The sequence below is a fragment of the Cebus imitator genome, unplaced genomic scaffold (genome assembly GCF_001604975.1).
Source record: "Cebus imitator isolate Cc_AM_T3 unplaced genomic scaffold, Cebus_imitator-1.0 Scaffold180, whole genome shotgun sequence".
NCBI lineage: Eukaryota > Metazoa > Chordata > Mammalia > Primates > Cebidae > Cebus > Cebus imitator.
In genome coordinates, this window is record NW_016107495.1 from 2034127 (window position 1) to 2054256 (window position 20130).

General features: G+C 49.9%; 1 protein-coding gene across 3 annotated transcripts in view; it reads left to right on the top strand.

Moving 5' to 3' along the window:
* Positions 1–12963, top strand: part of BABAM2 (BRISC and BRCA1 A complex member 2) — a 449656-nt gene extending 436693 nt beyond the window's left edge. For 2 of the 3 annotated variants that reach the window (XM_017545672.2, XM_017545671.2), the window contains one exon: positions 12513–12963. Coding sequence is in view for 2 of the 3 variants with exons in the window: in XM_017545671.2 (XP_017401160.1) it covers positions 12513–12576 (64 nt within the window). In the remaining variant the exon portion in view is untranslated. Of the gene's footprint in view, positions 1–1574; positions 1749–12512 lie in introns of all 3 variants that reach the window. The other variant, XM_017545670.2, reaches the window with a different exon arrangement.
* Positions 12964–20130: the final 7167 nt, after the last annotated feature.

Below are 20130 nucleotides of genomic sequence, written 5' to 3' on the forward strand. Positions count from 1 at the left end.
TGCCCCTCCTTCATATCGTCAAACACCCAGTCAGGGAGGTGAATGCCCCAGAGTGCTGGGTGACCAAAAGCTGTGCCCAAAAGCCAGCATGCAGGGGCCCGAGCACCTGTGGAAACCATGAGTTCTGGCCTCTGGATGCTGAGATCTGGTGGAAGAAACCAAACTTGCAACCAGGCAAACAACACTTCAGAGCCCTGGAGAGACTCTGGGGAGGTGAAGGTTATTTTAGGCCCCAAAGAGCTGATCTCTAAGTGTTCCTGAGGCCCTCCGTTGGGGATCTGTCACTTTCCCTGTGGAGGCGGATGCCTGGCAGTGCCGTGCACAAACCTCAGAGCACTGTCCCAGCTGGGGTGTGACTTGGGGCCTAGACCCACATTCCAGGGTCAGCTCTGCTGGGTCCCTGGCCACTTCCTCTTTGAGGGCCACCCTTTGGTTTTTCCCCTTTCGTTGACTAAGAAGTGAAGGGTAATCTGTGACCTTGGTGGTGACTCACCATCATCAGACAGGTGGCCCACTTCTCCCAGCAGGTAAGCTGCATGAGTAGCCCTCCTCCTGACCAGGACTGTGGCGAGATCCCTGCACGCCACCCCGGGCAGCCTCGTGCCCATTAGCACATCATGGCCTGTGCCAAGTGCCTGCTCTTGCAGCCCTGGGCAGAGGGAGCAGAGGACTCACCATCTGGGCACACCAGCAGGTACAGATGAGGAGACAAGATAAACCCAGGGCTGGGGCTCTGTTCTGGGTTCCCAGGCCCCAGGCAGCAGCACATTCCTTAGCCCCACCCCCACCCCGCCACTACCTGGCCTCATTCCCAGCCCCAGCCCAGCCAGGTGCACCCATCCTCCCAGCCTTTCTCAGAGCCACACAGCCATTCCTGCCTCTCATCAAATAGGTTATGATGGACATGGCAGCCCGAGAGGAAGGGGATGGAGAGGACTTGCTCACACTCCAGCTACTAGCTCTGGGGCCTCAGATCAACCCCCTGGGCAGGCAGGCATTCATTTAGCACCAAACTGACATTCACCTGCTGGGAGCTTCTGACAAGGTGAGAACCAGGGGCACTAAGGGTGAACCATCCCCAGATTCTGCCCTCTAGGCACTTACAGGGACGACCTGTGCTAACGTATCATTAGGATATGCAGTGTCACAGGAGCCATCCTAACTACTCCGCCCTTAGTCTCCCCTTCCCTGTAAAGACTGGACTGTTTGACTCGGCAGTTTCCTTTTTCCTTCTGTTACAAACTTCTGTCATTCTGAAGTACATCTTAAGCCAAATGCTTGCATTTGTTTGAGAACTATTTATTGAGCTGGTATGTGTTGGGCACTATACACCAGTCTAGGGATGCAAAGATGGATAAATATGACCGATGGGCCTTGCCCTCAGGGAGCTTCTCCCAGAGTGAGAGAATGGTTGGTATGTGTAGATGTGTGCACAAATCTGCCATGAACACCAGAGAAGGAAGCCGGTCCCATGGCCGGTGGAGACTCAGGAGCACTTCAGGACTACCCTGTCCCTCCCTCTATGTAGCCAGCTGGCCCTCCCTTCTTCTCCTCCTTCTCATCTGCTGCACCAGGGGATGCCAAGGGAGCAGAGATGCCTGCAGCCTGTGGGAGCAAGTCCTGGCCTTTGCAGTTACAAAAACTGGCTGCAAGTTGCTCCAGCCCCAGAGGAACAGGCCAAGCTCCAGAGGGCCTCCTTGGAGGGCCTCAGAAGGAGAGAGAACTGCTCAGTAATTTTGATCACTTTGGTAAGTATTTTAAAATACCCTGTGATTTAGCAGGAACCAGAATTCAACCCAGTACTTTGATGTCTAGAAATGGATCTCAGTCGGTTGCTGTTGAAGTCCTCCTAAAACGGCGTTTGATTTAATTCAACACATACTGGGACCACAGTCAGCCATCTCACAGGCAAGGAGGCCGAGCTGTATAAATTGTAGTCTAGACACCAATCTAAACATCTCAAACGCAAGGCAGACATAGCCCAGCCCGAGGTTGGAGGCCCAGCATGCTGTGGAATCGAGCAGAGGGGAGATTGATTCCAGCTGAGGGCAAGGGCCTCTGCCTGAAGCTGTGAGCATGTGATACTGTGTTCCCACTGCAATATCAAGCCTTTGCATCTCAAGTTTGTTAATTTCCTCGTTTTGCAAGTTTAGACCCCCTGAAAACAAACGAGGCACGCTCAGGACTTGGCGCATTTAGCGAGACTGACTGTGTACGTGAACCAGTTACAAGCACTTGTTTGTTCCTAAAGCCCACACCCGAGAGCCAGGCTGCCGTCGCCTGGGGCGGAATTACAAAACATGCTCCCATCATGCCAGTCACTCACTCACCAAGGCACCCTGAATTGGATGGCAGTTGTCACAGGGGCCTTTGGAGGGTTTGGGGTGAAGGGCATTGAAACAGAAGCAGGTCTCTTTGTAGCCATCCTGTTGTGAGGATGACCCTTTGACACGAGGCTCTTTGACATGAGGCGAGTAACCCCAAGTGAGTCAGAATTTACAGTGGCGGTTCAGGACAATGAGGACAAGGCAAGACCACGAGGCATGATTAGCAGGACTTGTCTTACACTATTTACAGGACTGCTTTGATTTTCAGACCACAATCGGTTTTCATATGACTGATTAAAAACATGTGCCAGTTGAAGTCACAGCTGCAGAAGAAAACTGGAAAAAGCAATGAGCCTTAGATGTTGGAACTTGCCTCTATTTGCAAAAATGACCTCTGACTTGATTTATGCCCTTGATTTCCTGACAGTGAGGGCTGTGTCCCTGAACCACTTCTCCTGCCACACCCCACCCCACCACCACATTGGCCTGACTCTAGCAAACATCATAAGGCTCATCTTACAATTACCCAAAGAAAAGCATTTTTGAATTCCAGAATTCAAGCCCTGTTTTGGAAGAAGGCAACTGTTAGGCTTTAGCAAAAAAAAAAAAGAAAAAAAGAAGCAGTTCCAAGTAAAGGAGGCTAACAGCAGCAAGTCCACGGGGTTTCGTCCACACGGTCGGGCTCTAGTGGCACTGGGGTTGGAGTGACATTGGCAGGTATCTTAACTAAACTTCTGTTTTCTCGCCTGCAAAATAGGGAGCATGACTGCTGCCACACCCAGTAGTTTTGTAAGCACCACCTTTCAAAGCTGAACTGCCTTAGACGCTCTCTGCCTGTCGCCAGAGTCCCCAGCCTCTTTGGGTTGTATCTCCTGTTTTTGTTTTCATTTATTTAAAGCTATATTGATTCAGTTTGTCAGATTTTATGGATTTTTATTCTTTTCAAAAGATCTATTGAATCAATAAAGCACTATAATTCCAGTAGGAAAAAAGCTCTTTTGATGAGACTTCGTTGAACAAAGGTTCCTACTGGCCTCAACCCCAAGGCCTCTGAGCGTTTCCCTGATGGCTCGCTGTCTTAACTTTCTTCAGTCTCCCGAGATCCCCTTCTCTAGAGAACCCAACCATGAAGTCATTTTCCAGGCATTAGCCCTGATAACTAACTTATCATGAGCTCCCAGCTACCTGAAGCAGAGGGCAGAGGGCAGAGGGGTGGCCGAGAGGAACAGGCCTTCCTGTCCTCCCCAAAACTGTCTATGGCACCTTCTGCTCAGGGCTCTGAAGCGTTCACTAACCCGGCCCCATTTGTATAAAACTATCCAGATAAAAACTATCCAATAATAACCCAACTACTCCCACCACCTTTACAGCATTACCACCTCCTACTGAAACTTGCCATGTGCTGGGCCCTGGGCTTGGTACTTGATATACATTTCCATTCTCCTTACAACCTCCTTGAAAAGAGGTGCTAGTCAACAAAAGATGATAAAGGGGCTATCACCACTGACCCCACAGAAATACAAACAACCACCAGAGAATACTGTAAATACCTCTATGCAAATAATCTAGAAAATCTAGATGAAATGGATAAATTCCTAGACACATAAACCCTTTCAAGACTGAACCAGGAAGAAGTTAAATCCCTGAATAGACCAATAACAAGTTCTGAAATTGAGGCAGTAATAAATAGCCTACCAACCAAAAAAAGCCCAGGACCAGATGGATTTAGAGCTGAATTTTACCAGAGGTACAAAGAGGAGCTGGTACCGTTTCCTCTGAAACTATTCCAAACAATTGAAAAGGAGGGACTTCTCCCTAACTCATTGTATGAGGCCAGCATCATCCTGATACCAAAACCTGGCAGAGATACAACAAAAAAAAGAGAAAATTTCAGGCCAATATCCCCTGATGAACATCGATGCAAAAATCCCCAATAAAATACTGGCAGACTGAATCCAGCAGCACATCAAAAAGCTTATTCACCACAATCAGGTCAGCTTTATCCCTGGGATGCAAGGCTGTTCAACATACCCAAATCAATAAACATAATTCATCACATAAACAGAACTAAAGACAAAAACCACATGATTATCTCAATAGATGCAGAAAAGGCCTTCGATAAAAGTCCTCTCTCACCACTCCTCCTCAACATAGTATTGGAAGTTCTAGCCGGGGCAATCAGGCAAGAGAAAGGAATAAAGTATATTCAAATAGGAAGAGAGGAAGTCAAACGGGCTCTGTTTGCAGATGACATGATCCTATATCTAGAAAACCCCGTTGTCTCAGCCCAAAAGCTTCGTAAACTGATAAGCAACTTCAGCAAAGTCTCAGGATACAAAATCAATATGCAAAAATCATAAGCATTCTTATACACCAACAATAGACAAGCAGAGAGCCAGATCATGAATGAACTCCCATTCACAGTTACTACAAAGAGAATAAAATACCTATGAATACAGCTAGTGAGGGAAGTAAAGGACCTCTTCAAGGAGTACTACAAAGCACTGCTCAAGAAAGTCAGAGACGATACAAACAAATGGAGAAACATTCCATGCTCACGGATAGGAAGAATCAATATGATTAAAATGGCCATACTGCCCAAAGCAATTTATAGATTCAATGCGTTTCCCATTAAACTACCATTGACACTCTTTACAGAATTTTAAAAAGACTACATTAAAATTCATATGAAACTAAAAAAGAGCCCATATAGCCAAGACAATCCTAAGCAAAAATAACAAAGTTGGAGGCATCATGCTACCCGACTTCAAACTATACCACAATAACCAAAACAGCATGGTACTGGCACAAAAACAGACACATAAACCAGTGGAACGGAAAAGAGATCTCAGAAATACGAACACACATCTACAACCATCTGATTTTCGACAAATCTGACAAAAACAAGCAATGGGGAAAGGATTCCCTATTTAATAAATGGTGCTGGGACAACTGGCTAGCCATATACAGAAAACTGAAACCAGACCCCTTCCTTACACCTTATGCAAAAATTAACTCAAGTTGGATTAAAGACTTAAATATAAAACTCAAAACTATAAATACCTTAGAAGAAAATCTAGGCAATACCATTCAGGAAATAGGCACGGGCAAAGATTTCATGACAAAAACATCAAAAGCAATTGCAACAAAACCAAAAATTGACAAATGGGATCTAATTAAAGAGCTCTGCACAGAAAAATAAACTATCTTCAGAATGAACAGACAACCTACAGAATGGGAGAAAATTTTTGCAATGTATCCATCTGTCAAAGGTCTAATATCCAAATCTACAGGGAACTTAAACAAATTTATAGAAAAAAAACTTCATTAAAAAGTGGGCAAAGGACAGGAACAGACACTTCTCAAAAGAAGACATTTATGCGGCCAAGAAACATATGAAAAAAATCTCAACATCACTGATCATTAGACAAATGCAAATCAAAACCGCAATGAGATACCATCTTATGCCAGTCAGAATGGCAGTTATTAAAAAGTGAAGAAACAACAGATGCTGTCAAGGCTGTGGAGAAATAGGAAGACTTTTACACTGTTGGTGGCAATGTAAATTAGTTCGGCCATTGTGGAAGACAGTGTAGCCATTCCTCAAAGACCTAGAATCAGAATTATCATTTGACCCGGCAATCCCGTTACTGAGTATATACACAAAGGAATATAAGTCATTCTATTATAAAGATATATGCATGCATGTGTTCATTGCAGCACTATTCACAATAGCAAAGACATGGAATCAATCCAGCCCATCAATAATAGACTGGATAAAGAAAATGTGGTACATACACACCATGGAATACTATGCAGCCACAAAAAGGAATGATATCGTGTCCTTTGCAGGGACATGGATGGAGCTAGAAGCCATTATTCTCAGCAAACTGGCACAGGAACAGAAAACCAAACACATGTTCTCACTTATAAGTGGGAGCTGAACAATGAGAACGCATGGACGCAGAAGGGAACAACACACACTGGGACCTGTCAGTGGGTGGGGGGTGGGAGGAGAGAGAGCATCAGGATAAATAGCTAATGCATGCAGGGCTTAATACCTAGGTGATGAGTTGAGAGGTGCAGCAAACTACCGTGGCACACTTTCATTATGTAACAAACCTACACGTCCTGGACACGTATCCTGGAACTTAAATTTCTGAAAAAAGAAAAGAAAAAAGAGGTGCTAGTGTCTGAATTTAGAATCAAGACACAAAAAGGTTAAGTGGCTTGCTCAAGGTCACATGGATGATATCTCAGACCATAGCTGGGTGGTCATAGATCATTAAGTAGAAATCTTCCTGTTACAGATGAGGAAACGGAGCCCCAGTTCTGGATGACCCAGTGAGCCAGGGCCCCGGCAAGAGCTGTGAGTCCTCTGCCTCCTAGTGCACTGCCTCTCTTTACAATGCATGCTGACCTGGACAGGAGAGCTGTTTGAGGACCAGGCCAACCAACACCCTGCTCATGGCAGCCGGAGCCATGTGATTCCTAAATACCCCTCTAGGAAGAGCTGCAGCCTCATCCCTGATCAAGCCCCGACCAAAACTGCATACTACACACAGGAGTACACCCGGCAGGTTTCGGGGGCAGAAGACAGGCAAGGGCTGGAGGTACCTCTAGCTGCAGAGTTTGTCCTTTGATGCCACAAGGATGCCACGAGCAGCTCTAGACAGGATTACAGAAGACACACAGTGTCCCATGACTTTGGCTGAGCATCCAGCCTTGAGATTGGCCATCTCTGCCTGCGACTGCCCGCTCAGTGTGATCAGCGCAAAGGGAGGGCCTGATCCTAGGAGCCTCGGGAAAGGCTGACCTGAGGGCCAGGACCCTAGACCACTCACAGGTTTCCCTCTTGTGCACACACACATTCTTCTGGCTATTTCCACAGACTCAGAGCCTCTTCCCCTTGGCCCCAGCTTGGTACCCATGGTAATAGTTGACGTCTACTGATCATCTCTTATGCCAGGTACTATGCCAAGTGCTTCCTCAGACCATCTCATTCAATCCTCACAAGAACCCTTTAAGGCAGGCACAATTATTGACACCTTTTAGATGAAGAAACTAAAGCTGCATTCACTCACCCTCATGATCGAGTTAGGAGCATGGCCAGGCTTCATGCCCAGTCCGCCTGGCCCCAGAGCCCGCCCCACACAGGCTACCCTCACCTCACAGCCCACCAGCCTTAGAACCCTGAGGGACAGCAAGGTGAGAGAGCTGAAGCCCAGAAGAGATTTACCCTGGGCCCAAGGCCCACAAAAGTAGACCCCCTGACTCCTGGTTCTGTTCTCTCCACCATGCTGTGCCTGTGAGCTGAAGCCTGGGCCAGCCGTACTCCTGCCCTGAATTCATGGAAAACCTACCCAGTCCTTAACATTTTCTTCTCCTGAGACCCCTGGGTTGGACTGAGCTGTAATTTTAGGAAACCCTGAGCAATGAGACGGAGATCATCAGTGAAGAGGGTCCGAACCTCATTTTCTCCTAAGGCATATTGAGCTGTAATTCCATCTAAAAATAAATTCCCTTCCAGCATGCATTCAGTGAGGAGCTTGACGTGCTCAGGGTCCTCTCCTGTGGGGCCCACTTGGCCAGTTAATGGGGAGGTGAGGAGACCTCACGGTCCCCTGGAACACGCTTACACTTCTAAAGCTTACTACGTACTTTGTCTCTGGGTCAAAGGTTTTTCAAAGATGACAGATACCTCATGCCATTTGCAATCTGTACTCTGGGCAGCTCTCCATTTTCTCTGATAAAAAGTGAAATAAATGAAAACAGTGTTTTTAAAAATCTATAAATGGGTGGGAGCCAGTTGTCATTTTCCCGTTCCTCCTCTTCCCCCTCCCTTGACTGACTTAATGAGGATCCAAGTTGAGAAGTACTCGCTGAAAACAGCTGGTAGCATCATGCCTTTAAATAGCCCTCGCCACGCTTCCCCTTGGCAGCACGCAGTTGGCTCTGGCAGGGAAAGCCCAGGACAGAACAGGAAACTTTAGAACTTTCTGAAAAGAAAAAAGCTTGCCTTTAAAACATGCTCCCTCTTGCCAAGGCCTTTTTGTATAAGGAGCTTGCAATGTGTAGCCCCTTCCCCTGGAAGTTTCTAAGGACAAACTGAGCTGATGAGGCTTGCTTCGGGACCCAGTGTGACTCTGGGCCCGGGGAGGTAGGTGGAGCGCTCCCCAGACTCGACCCCTGCCCAGCGCAGGTCAGCGCCCAGGGCAGCAGCAGCCCTAGCACCATCCACTCGTCAGGCACCCGTAGGGACTACGGTACAGCTCAGCTGCACCCTCTCCCCTTCATGTTCGTAGCTGTAGGTCAGGTAAGGCGACCACCTCTAACTTGGGACACATTTGGCCCTCCCTGAAAGTGGTACTGGGATGGGCCAGACTTCACACTGCGCATCAGGCCACAGAGTCCGTGGCAGCCTGTTGGTCTCAGACCCCCTGGAGAAGTGGGGCCTCAAGGCTCTCCCCAGCCGCACTTCCATGTTGTGGGGAAAATGGCAGGTGAAACGTGGAAGGAGTAAGTGGCTCTCATGTCTGAATGGCGCCAACAGCTGACTGTCTCTTCCCACACATTGTCCTGTGTGAGCGTGGCATCTGGTGGCCTTATCAACCCCGCTCTTCATAGGGGGCACACAGCCCAGGGCCTCTCCTGCCCTGCCTGGCCTCGCCTAGCCATGTCATAGCTCCTCTTTTGCATTAAGGGTGATGGTAGCATGGTGCTGTTAATGGGTAAGGGCTTTGAGGTCCTGAGTGTCAGAGAAGGTGACAGTTTGGCTGGCCCAGGGCTGTGTTGATCACGAGTGGATGGAGGAGGGCGCTTTATCTTCCTTACTAACTGTTGGCAAAGTTTGAAATTTGAGAATGGACTCAAGTTTTCTTCCTTAGTACCTAAATATTATACCTTTTGTCTTTCTAAGGTTGCTTTCTCTCTCACCTTTTTTATTTCTTTTCTTTGAGACAGGCTAGAGTGTAGTGGTGCAGGCACAATCTCGGCTCACTGCAACCTCCACCTCCGATTTCAAGCGATTCTCCTGCCTCAGCCTCCCAAGTAGCTGGGACTACAGGCGTCCACCACTACACCCGGCTACGTTTTGTATTTTTAGTAGAGACAGGGTTTTGCCACGTTAGCCAGGCTGGTCTTGAACTCCTGACCTCAGGTGATCTACTCCCCCTTGGCCTCCCAAAGTTCTGGGATTACAGGTGTGAACTACAGTGCCCAGCCTCACCCGCCTTCTTAAACAGCCTGTAATGGACATGCTGTAATTGCTTCTTGCAAACTGGTGGTCATGATTAGTGACATTCACTAAAGCCACAGCCCATCACTGAGTGCTTTCTACGCTGAGCCAGGCCTGGTGGTCACTGGAAGCAGGATGTGCTCCCTCTTTCCAGGGGCTGGCAGATAAGACATGTGCACATGGGACAAGTGCCCCTGAAGAAGCATGGACATCGTGCAGGGAGAGGACCTTCTGGTGACTAGGGAAGATGATGGAAGCAAGGGTATTTGTACTGAGCATGAATAACCCCAGACTGGCAAATGGCATGTGTGAGGAACAGCAAGTAGTCAAATGGAAAGAAGGGAGAGGTCGTCGATCCAGGGCTCATATCCTGGACTGTGGCTGGCTTGGGGCATCTGTGACATCCCCAGGTTGCAGTGGTGGCGGGGGCTCTTATCCACAGTTTCTCTGGGGAGAGGATCCTTAGCTTTCTTAGCTTCTCAAAGAATTGCATGATCTCAAAAACTGTGATAGAGGAACGGAATAGATTTTCTTTTTAATGACTTGGAGCCAGATAGTGATGAGAGTCATTGAGTGCCAGCCTGAGAGTTTGGAGAACATTAAGGTCTCGGTCAGGAAAGGGACAGAGACTCACACTGTAAGAGAATCAGTGTAGCTGCAAACAAAGGCAAAAGAGGCCTCATGTCTGGGGGAGAAGGAGGCTTCTGCAGCAGTGCCATCAAAAGGTAAGACAGGAGCTCTGGGAGTCACTAAGGATGGCGGGACTTAGGGGTGGGAACCTTGAGGATGAATTCCCCATAGGGGTTCAGGAAGAATGGAAACTGGTTCCGAAGGAAACTGAAGGTTCTGTTACAGAAAACCAAATTGGTCAGAGCATTTTCAGATACATAAAAGTGATGAAAACATCCATTTAGAACACTGGCTTGCCTTACAGAGTGACAGGTCGGATGTCCCACAGGTGGTTGGAAGTATGGGACTGGAAGCTTGAGGGGGAAGGGAGGGCTGCAGACGCAGAGTGGGGAGTGTTCAGGCCCGGAGTTCCCACCTGCTCTGTGTGAGCCAGGAAGATGGCACGTGGGAGTGTGGAGGAGGGGCAGCCGTGGTGTGTCATGTCACAGAAGTTACAGGGGAAGAGAGAGGAGCTGACATTTCAGGCCTGCAGAGGCCGTGGCGGAGTCCAGCACTGAGAAAGAGCCGGAACATTCCGAGGCCAGATTGGAAAGAGGGCTGCCCCTGACCTAGAGGGAGGGGGCAGCCGGTGGCACCAGCCGCTGCATTTGCTCTGCCCCAGAGATGACTCCAGGGCCTGTTGGATTGCGTGGGGCTTGCCCTACGGCACAGGATCCTGGGTTGAGTGCGTGTGATTCCTGAGCAGTTTTCTGTTCTCATCTCCCTGCTGTGGTGAATCTGCCTCCCAGCCTTGGGTTAGCTCCAATCCACTCCGGATTTGCTGCTTCTGATCTCCTGGGAGCCGGTAGAGCCGGGCACAGGAGGACCACATCCTAAATAAAATGGACTGTGGGAGGCTCCCAGTGGGTGAGGCAATGAGGCCTTTGCGGTGCTGAAGGTGACAGGTCTTGGTGGCCCTGTCTGGTTCTTGCCACTGCTCTGAGGTGAGATTCCTGGACACGTAAGGTGTGACTATGATTATGTGGGTGTCGGTGGGGCAGGGCTAGAAGGCAACCCTGGTGACCAGGAGCACAGGTGCCCACCTCCTTCCTCTGTAGCCCCTCCCTTCTCCTCCCCTCACTTTTCTCCCTCACCCCACAGCAGGGCTTTTAGTTCTCAGCTGACAGCAAGCGCTGCTGGAAATGCCCCTCTACTGCCCCTTCCCTGCTTCGCAGACTGCGGCCCGCAGGACCGCCACTGGCGCCCTGACATGGGGTTGCCTGTGTGTCTGTCTCCTCCACACTGCACACTCCCAGCTGGTGGGTCATGGGTCACCCACCATCCCGACTCCTTGTACAGTGCCTGACACAGTGTGGGCTCAGCGGTGCACATCTGTGGTCGACTGTGGCCCTGCTTCCACAGATTAGAAAGCTGGATGCTGGAAAGGCCAAATGAGCTGCCTCGGGTCCTGCCACCCTGATTCCACAAACTGGGGAAGGTTCTCCTAACACCCAGCCTGGGGCTTTCTTTCCAATAGACCAGGCTGCATATGTATTTGGAAGTAAATGGAGACCATGAGTCATTTAGAAATTATTAGGGCTGGGTGTGGTGGCTCAGGCCTGTAATCCCAGCACTTTGGGAGGCTAAGGCAGGAGGATCCCTTGAGGCCAGGAGTTTGAGACCAGCCTGAATAATGTAGCAAGTCCCTGTCTCTACAAAAAAATGAAAAGAACTGCTGACATGGTAGCACACGCCTGGAGTCCTAACTACTTGGGTGGCTGAGGCGGGAGGATCATTTGAGTCCAGGAGGTGGAAGTTACAATGAGCTATGGTTGGGCCACTGAGCTCCAGCCTGGTTCACAGAGTGAGACCCTGTCTCTAAAAAAAATACAATTTTTAAAAAATTTATTAGACCCCCTTGTCTTTATGAAGTCAAAGGTCCAACTGAGTGAAAAATGCAACCTTCCTGATACTTCAGATCGCTAAGTGGCCATGTGGTGGAATTCCACACACTGTCTTGTGGCTTAGACCAAGCCCTGGTCTTTGTCCTGAAAAAAAGGCAGCAGGACCTGAGTGCTGATGTCTCCTAGGAATTGGCATCCAGAAGGGCATACGTACAGGCCCTTTGAACATTCCTGAGAGATATCACAGTAGTGAACTGCATGCACTCCTCGGAAAAACCCGGAGCGCTTTGCCTCAGCAGAGAAGGCACATCCAACCCAAGATGCATGAACAATAAATAACAACTGTTCTGAGTTAGCTTGAAAGCTCCGAGTTGCACTTTTTTTCAAGTTTTTGTGCTAACCACAGTTTTTTTTTCTCCCCTTCTTTCCCACCAGGGCTTATTTCAAAACCTTTGTCCCTCAGTTCCAGGAGGCAGCGTTTGCCAATGGAAAGCTCTAGGAAACACCAGTCTTGAGAGGTGGCCAGCCAGACTGCCTGTCCACATGCGTGTCAGCACATACAGCCGCTTCCTGGAAGCCGCCTGGAATGTCTTCACGGCAGCGTTTTGCTCACACAGCAGCTTCGCACGCCCCAGGCAGCCTCAACTGCTGAAATCCAACTTGAGCTGGCTGGTGGTCCCTGAATCCTAGAGCCCTTCACTTGGGGGTACTCCCTCTTTCTTGCCTCTGTTTCTTAGTTGGAAGAAATAAACTCACAAATTATGGTGCAGTAATTTTCCATGGAAAGTAAAGCATCAGAAATGCCCACGCCTTTCTTCCAAAGCCTTTGTCTCTGAGATCTCTTAAGTTTTAAGATTAAACGCCCCTCGCTCTTTTTCCTCTGAAACTAGTGTCTCCTCTGCACGTGTATGTGTGTGTTTCATACCCCAGCGTTTCCTATTTAGGGCAGTCTTCCATGGGAGAAGGAGTTACCTGAGTCAATCTGATCAACCTGCAAGGTTTCATTCAGCCACTCATCCAGCCTGACGTAAGGCGGGTGCTCAGTAACAAATGGGTTCTAGTACATCCACCCCCACCCCCTGCCATCCGTACCCCTCCAGTCCCCTCTGTGGGCACCCGGTGCCCGGGCCAGCCCCACACAGTAGGCAGTCATTAAAGTTTGGTCAGCGCACCAGCAGCCCTGTCCTTCCCACTCTCCCCTCTGCATACCCTCTCGCTAGGCTGATGGGAGAGCTCTTTGGGCCTGTGCCGCACAGTGTGAATTATACATGAAAGACAAAGCCTGGGTGTCATGGGTTATCACAGGAATGTGTCTGCCTTCCGGACTCGGGGCCTGGCAGCTGTGCAGCCAGCCAGGAGCAGAGCTGGGGAAGATACCCTGAGCAGGCGCCATCCTCCCTGGACTTACTGATCATCACAGCCAGAAGGACCTTCAAAGTCATCTTGTTTCTATCCTTTTACTCTCTTCAGTGTGCAGAAGACAGAACTAAGGCCCAGGAGTTAAGGAAACATACAAATTAGAAACAGCAGATTAGGAGCATATCTGGGAACCTGGAACCAGGCCTCCTTGTGCCATCACACACTCCTTTAGCTGAGATACAAGATGGCTGCAGTCAACTTGACCCATCGCCAGGTTTACAGTTTGGTTTAGCATGGTCCCGTCCTGATGGCCTTCAGCACAGGGAAGCAGGGCCCACGCACCACCCACAGAGGTGGGAGCAGCAGGAGCTGGCCTGGGTGCTCGCCTGACACCCTCTGGCCTTCCCATTCCGAGGCGAAGCCACAGGCCCCTTCTGCAGGACACACACGTGATTTCACAGGGCCTCTCACCTGTTCCCTTTGCAGCTGTTGAGCCCATTTTTACCAAGTAAGCCAAAAAGGGAACAACTCGAGTCCTTGTGAGAACCGGTGAGGAGAAGGCATGCCTCTCCTTCCTGCTGTCTGGCACCCAGGAACGTTCTCGGGAGGCTGGAGGTGGAGTGGAACAGACCTCCCGTCTTGCCTGTCAGCTGGAGGGCTGCTCAGCTCTGGGTTTTTTCACCGTGTGGGTACTGTGCCCCCTACACTGAAATTTTGGGAATTCCCAGGATAAAGAACAGTGCAGTGTCCTGTGTCGATGTCCCAGCCCTGCCATAACTGGCTATGTGACCTTGAGTAAGTCTGTCCCCCTCCATAATATGAATACTAGGAGGGGCTGGACTGGACTGTGGACTCAGCTCATCAGATCTCCCAGGGAGCTGTTTTTGGGAACGACTGCTTTGGTCCCCACTGCAGGCCTGTTGACTCGGAATCTCACTAGCTGGAGCTGAGCCTTCTAGATTTTGATAAAACTCCCCCAGCAATTCTACTGAGCAAGTGATCGTGACCCACTAAAGCCAGCTGACCACTTTGGCATTGCTTCCGACCCTGACCTCTCAGTGCCCACAAGAAGGCACCCCTCTACTCAGGGCAGCTGTGTGCCATGCCTTATGTCCCCCCCAACCTCCCTGAGGCTCCAGGGCATGGTTACTTAAGATTGCTGGGGTCACCCTCCCCAGATGGAGGGTTATAGATTGGGCTCTGCTGTGCACAGCACCAAGAATTAGCTGAGCCTGGGCTTGCTTCTGAGCTGCAACTGGGTCTGAAGCAAACCTGGGCCAGTCAACTCTTTCTGGTTCCAGTTCTAGCAGTTGGTGGTTGGCACTGTGGGATGGGGTGAGATCCCTCGGACTGGATGTTGCCTCAGCATTTCAAATGAGCATTTAGCTGTGACAGCAGCCAGTAGTGGGCAGTGTATTCTGGGAATGTCATGCTCCTGCCCCTGCCAGCCCCTAGGGGCCCACACACCAGATAACCAATAAGACCCTGCCCATCAGCAAAGGACGCGCAATCTAAGTCAGAACTTTTGCCACACACATTAGCTCCGCACACCTTTACAGTAGACCTGGACTGTGAGCAACTGAATAGGGTTGCTTTTGTTCCACAGATGAAGAAAGAAGATCAGAGAGGTTAGGCAAATTACCCACGATCACCAGCTGGTCAGGGCGGGAGCCAAGACCCAACCCAGGCTCCTGGCTCCCCTCCAACACCAATCCTCATGTGTGTCCACACTCTCATGAACACACTGAAGCTCATATTTTTCCTTTCCCAGTGAAGGACGATGGGCATTACATAGGTTTGCGAGGATGGAGGTTTATGAATATTTTTAAAAGACTTTCAGCTTTCTTGTCATAGGGGAGGATTTGGGCTGGTTTTCTTAGAGGGGACGCAGCACAAGGTGACAGTCACTGCTGAGAAACATTAAGTTTGCCCTCCCCACGGCTCCCTTTGAGAGTTACTTTAAGTTTGTAATTAGTGGTAGGTGGGTAACAGCTGCCTACCTGGTACATTCCTGAGTTATGTGTCTGTGTAGAACACCTGTGTGTTAATAAGAATCACCTGTCAAAGAGCAAATACATATGTGGATAAATCTCTGCTCGGGGCCTTCAGTCTGGAGAGCTGTCAGCCCCGCAGGCTCTCAGGCTATTGGTCCCCAGGATAGATCCACTCTGATGTGCCATCTGGGTGTCGGCCCCTCAATACCTTCAGCCCGCCTGGGTGGGGGTCACCCGGCTGAGCTGGTACTCGGTAAATCACCACTGTATGTTTCCAGACCAGGGACCCGAACACCAGGGTAAGTGAGATTTTATCTTTACCTCTCCAACAGCAACAGAAGCCAGAGGCGCCTGTACCTGAGTGAGGGTCACCTGTATATTTTTAAATACTTCTTGCCTGTTCAGCCCGTCATCGAGCATTGTACCTGCACACAGAGCACAGCCCAGGACTAATTAGTAAATGGCTATAAAACGCTTTGAAGATGAGAAGTACCATATGTGAGAGCACATTATTACTACCCAGTAAATCCTGTCTCCAGCTTACTCACCCCTTATAATTTAAGTTGAATCTCTCTTGCTTAGCAGCAATGAGGAAAAGGACTCAGATGTGTTTACCAGTAATACTTGGATATGATCAGGCATCTGTGAGGCCCTGGGAAGGAGGGGCAAGGGACCCTGGTCAGCCAGTGCTCAGCTTCTCCCAGCAACCGGGCGTTCCGGGGACCTCTCGCCTACAGCCAAATGATGCTTTTTTTTAATTTTATTTATTTCTTAGAGTCTGGCTTTGTCACCCAGGCTGGAGTGTAGTGGCATGATCTCAGCTCACTGCAACCTCCGCCTCCCGGGTTCAAGTGATTCTCCTGCCTCAGCCTCCCTAGTAGCTGGGGTTACAGGTGCATGGCTGTAATCCACCACTGTAATCCATCACACCTGGCTAATTTTGGTATTTTTAGTAGAGATGAGGCTTCACCATGCTGGCCAGGCCGGTCTTGAACTCTTGACCTTGGGTGATCCGCTCACCTTGACCTCCCAAAATGCTGGGATTACAGGTGGGAGCCACCATGCCTGGCCTCAAATGGTGCTCTATTAAAGGTCATTTTCTTCTGGAGACATGAGCTAGAAAGAGTATGAGGTGAGGATGAGGGAGGAAGAGAAAAGGTGGACCTTGATTTGTATGATTTCCCAATTTATATGATGTAAATACTCCCGCCATGAGGACTTTAAGCCACCAACGTGAGATCACTGGACACAGAGTTGGGAGGAGAAGGGAGGGTCATCATGGGAGCCTCTACTGGGGTGAACCGGCTCCAGTGTCTGTCTTGACTTAATCTGAGTTTTGTTATCCTCATCTGTAAAATGGGAATAAATATCTGCCTCCTGGGGTTGTGAGAATTAAATAAGAAAAGTACACGAAGCACCCTGTGCAGTGCTTGGCACGCGGTAACATTTGACAAACAGTGGCTATTATTACCGCAGACCAGAAGAAAGATTTTCTGATGTTGACTTTGGCCTTTTTCTAAAAAGTCAGAATGCCCCTGTTAAAAGGTCTTGCCAATGAATGTGGCCTTTGGAAAAGTGACCCTGTCTGGATTACCAGGAAGACAAAATGATGAGTCATCTTGAATTTTAACGGATAAGAGATGAGATGTGTTTGTGGGGGTTCCCCACCCCCCACGCTGGTCTTGCTTAAACTCTCGGCAGGACTTCAGGCTCTGAGCAGTGCTGGAGAAGAACCAACCCAGTGACCTGTTTATTCCCCCTGGCCCCTGCTTTCCCACAGGCAGGGAAATCGGAGCAGCCTGGTTCACTTTTGCCTCTGACTGGGTTTCAGTTCCTGACAGCTCCACACTCTCGGAGTCACAGCTAACTTGCCGGAGGGAGGACTGCATTTGGTTGCCCCATGCTCAGGCCTATAAATAAAAGTAGCCCTGAGCCTGCCCCAGGTCATGGGGACCAGCCTGTCCCACAGTTCTTAATGTGAATATTAAGAACATTATCTAATGGTAATAGGCCATCTAATTCTATTAATAGCATCACAGCTAATTCATCAGTGCTCTAAAAAACGAAAATACAACCTTTGCCTTTTTTAATGCACCTACGGTGCTTTGGTGCAGGGCCAGCAGAGTCCACGTCAGGGACTAAGTAGAAATCGGGCGTGGGGCGCACCCATCATCTTGTGTGATCCTCGGAACAGCTAAATGAGGTAGGTCTTATTGTCTTCCTTTTACAGACAAAAACACTGAGCCTCAAAGATGTGAAATCACTTACCCAAGGACAGGAAGCTGGTACCATTCACTTCTTCACCCATCCTACCTTCCCTTCCCGCTTTCTTTCCTTCCCCCACTTCCTCTTTTTTTATTTCACAAGGAAGTGAACCAGGTCCCTCTGTTTCTTTCCACTTCTGTTACCCAGCTTCCCCAAATGAGAGCCTTATTGAGCATCTACTGTATACAAAGCCCCGTATAAGACACTCATATACTAGTTTTTGCCATTTTCCCAATGAGGAGAGACGCTTGGAGTAGCTGGTTCTGGCCAGACCACACAAAATGGGCGTTAAACCCTGGCCAGCAGGGCCCAGGAATTCTGCGGGGTCACCTGCAACGAACTAAAAAAGGCTTAGAAGTAGTCTTTGTATATGTGGATGGGTGTATCCATATGGCTACATACGTAGATAGAAATAACTTACTTTCAGGTCGCTGAGCCAGGCCAGCCCACCGTAGGAAAAATAAATAAATAAATAAACCTGACATCAAAATTTGTGCCATAGTCTCTGGTCAAAGTCCAAAACACACTTGGTTGAAATAACAGCTTAATATTTGAGGAAAACAAGGTGAAAATAGTTGTTACAATTATTAAGGAAAATTACCAAGGTCTTACCAAAGGCAGCAGGGTCCGTGAGCTGGTTCCAGGTTGAATAGGAAACAACTAACTCCAAGAAGCCTTAAGTTGCATCTTCCTTCTACAAGTTCTTGGATTGACTCATCAGTATTCTCTGATCCCTTTGGAGGAACCACACTTCACAAGTCTAAGAGGTTGTGCTTGGGGTCGTGGGTCATCATGGCCATAAAAGTAGCCCCACAGGCAACCCAGGGACGGCCAGAACGAGCCTCCCTGCTCTGGGACAGCTGCCTCCGCGGTGCATTGGGATGAGCCAGCCGAATGGTGTGTGGAGGGCGTGGCACGCACTCACGTTCCTCCAGAACAGCTACCTCCCCCTTCTTCAAAGTCCCATGGGGCAGGTCCCTCCACACACATCTCCTCGTTCCAGAGATCCTCTTTGAAATGTGCCCTTTGTGTGAGCCTAAGGAGCCACACAAGAAAATCAGTGATCTCACTTTTGCTTCTAAATGGAACTCTGCAGCTCCCGGCGACCTCTGGCTGTCTGGGCAGGTGCCAGTAGAGCAGCAGGTAGAAGGGTGCCGGGTGCCATCTGGAAATAGTGTGGTGGGCGGGTGTTAAAAGTGACAGCTGCCCTCTGCCTTCTCAAGCACCGTACATGACAGTCCAGGCTCTGTTCCAGGTGGTTCCCACATGGCGCCTTCTCCATCCTCTGACCCTTCAGAGAACTCGGAGAGCCCACCCGTGGAGGCAGCCCAAGGAATGGGTCAGGGCAAATCCTGCAGAGGCCAAAACTCATTTGAGTAAGGCGAGGTCTGCAGAATAGCAGGGTGGCTTACCCAGGGTCAGCTCGGAAAGGGTCAGTGAGGGACATGAGTTCAAGTAGATGTGTGGAAGGACTGGACTTGGGCTCATTTCACAGCCCAGCTGGGGACATGCCCGGGGACAGGAGGTATGGGGCAGGGTCAGCCTCACACTGCCAGGTCGCCCCAGTGGAGACTCCACAAGGCTCATTCCCTCACCATGCACGCGCGCAGGCACACACACCTGTGTGCACGCACTCACCCACAACCAGGGCTTCAGATGAGCTGATCCCCCGCTATCCCACCCAGCGCCGGCTCCTGGGACTCCAGCCCACACCAGGTGGGAGAAGGAGGACTCATCCCAACTCCACGCCAGTGGCTCTCGGCCTGCGTGGGCTGCAGATTGCACAACCCAGACTGCCGCCTCTGCCGGCCTCTCCCACCTCGCTGTCCGCACCGACACCCAGGCGGACCCCTGAGGCACCTCCCCTTCCTCACTGGCTCCTGCCCAAGCTACCCAGGCCCAGTGGCCCCTCAGCCTCACCCACCCCAACTGCCAGCAGTCAGCAGTCAGCAGCTGGCAGCCACCAGGGCTCGGTCCCTTCACAGAACTAACTCCAGCCTGGAGCCCTGCTCAGCAAAACCAACCCCTTGCAAGGCTAATGGGCTTGCTGGCTGAGCTGAGCCCCAGGGACCAGGCGGCCTGAGTCCAGTCGAGGCTCCACCACTTCCTGGGTGGGTGAACTTGAACAAGCCTGTTGATCTCAGTTTCCTCCTCTGCAAAATGGGACTTCACCACGTGGTACTGGCAGGACTCGGTGATGAGGGCGCTGAGTTAGAAGCACAGCAACGCTGCACCAGTGCCTGGCACTCAGTGGGTGCTCAGAAAAGCTTGTCTTTATTATTGTTGCCTTTTGGGTTTGACACGAGTTGCTCCTTGTCCCTCTCCTCACTCCTTCCTTTCCATTCCTTATCCCTGTCTTTAAGTGTCACTCACTGAAAGAAGAAAGTCTTGTTTCGCCTCTCCCATGCTACAGTCAGTCCTCCTGCCCGAGCCTC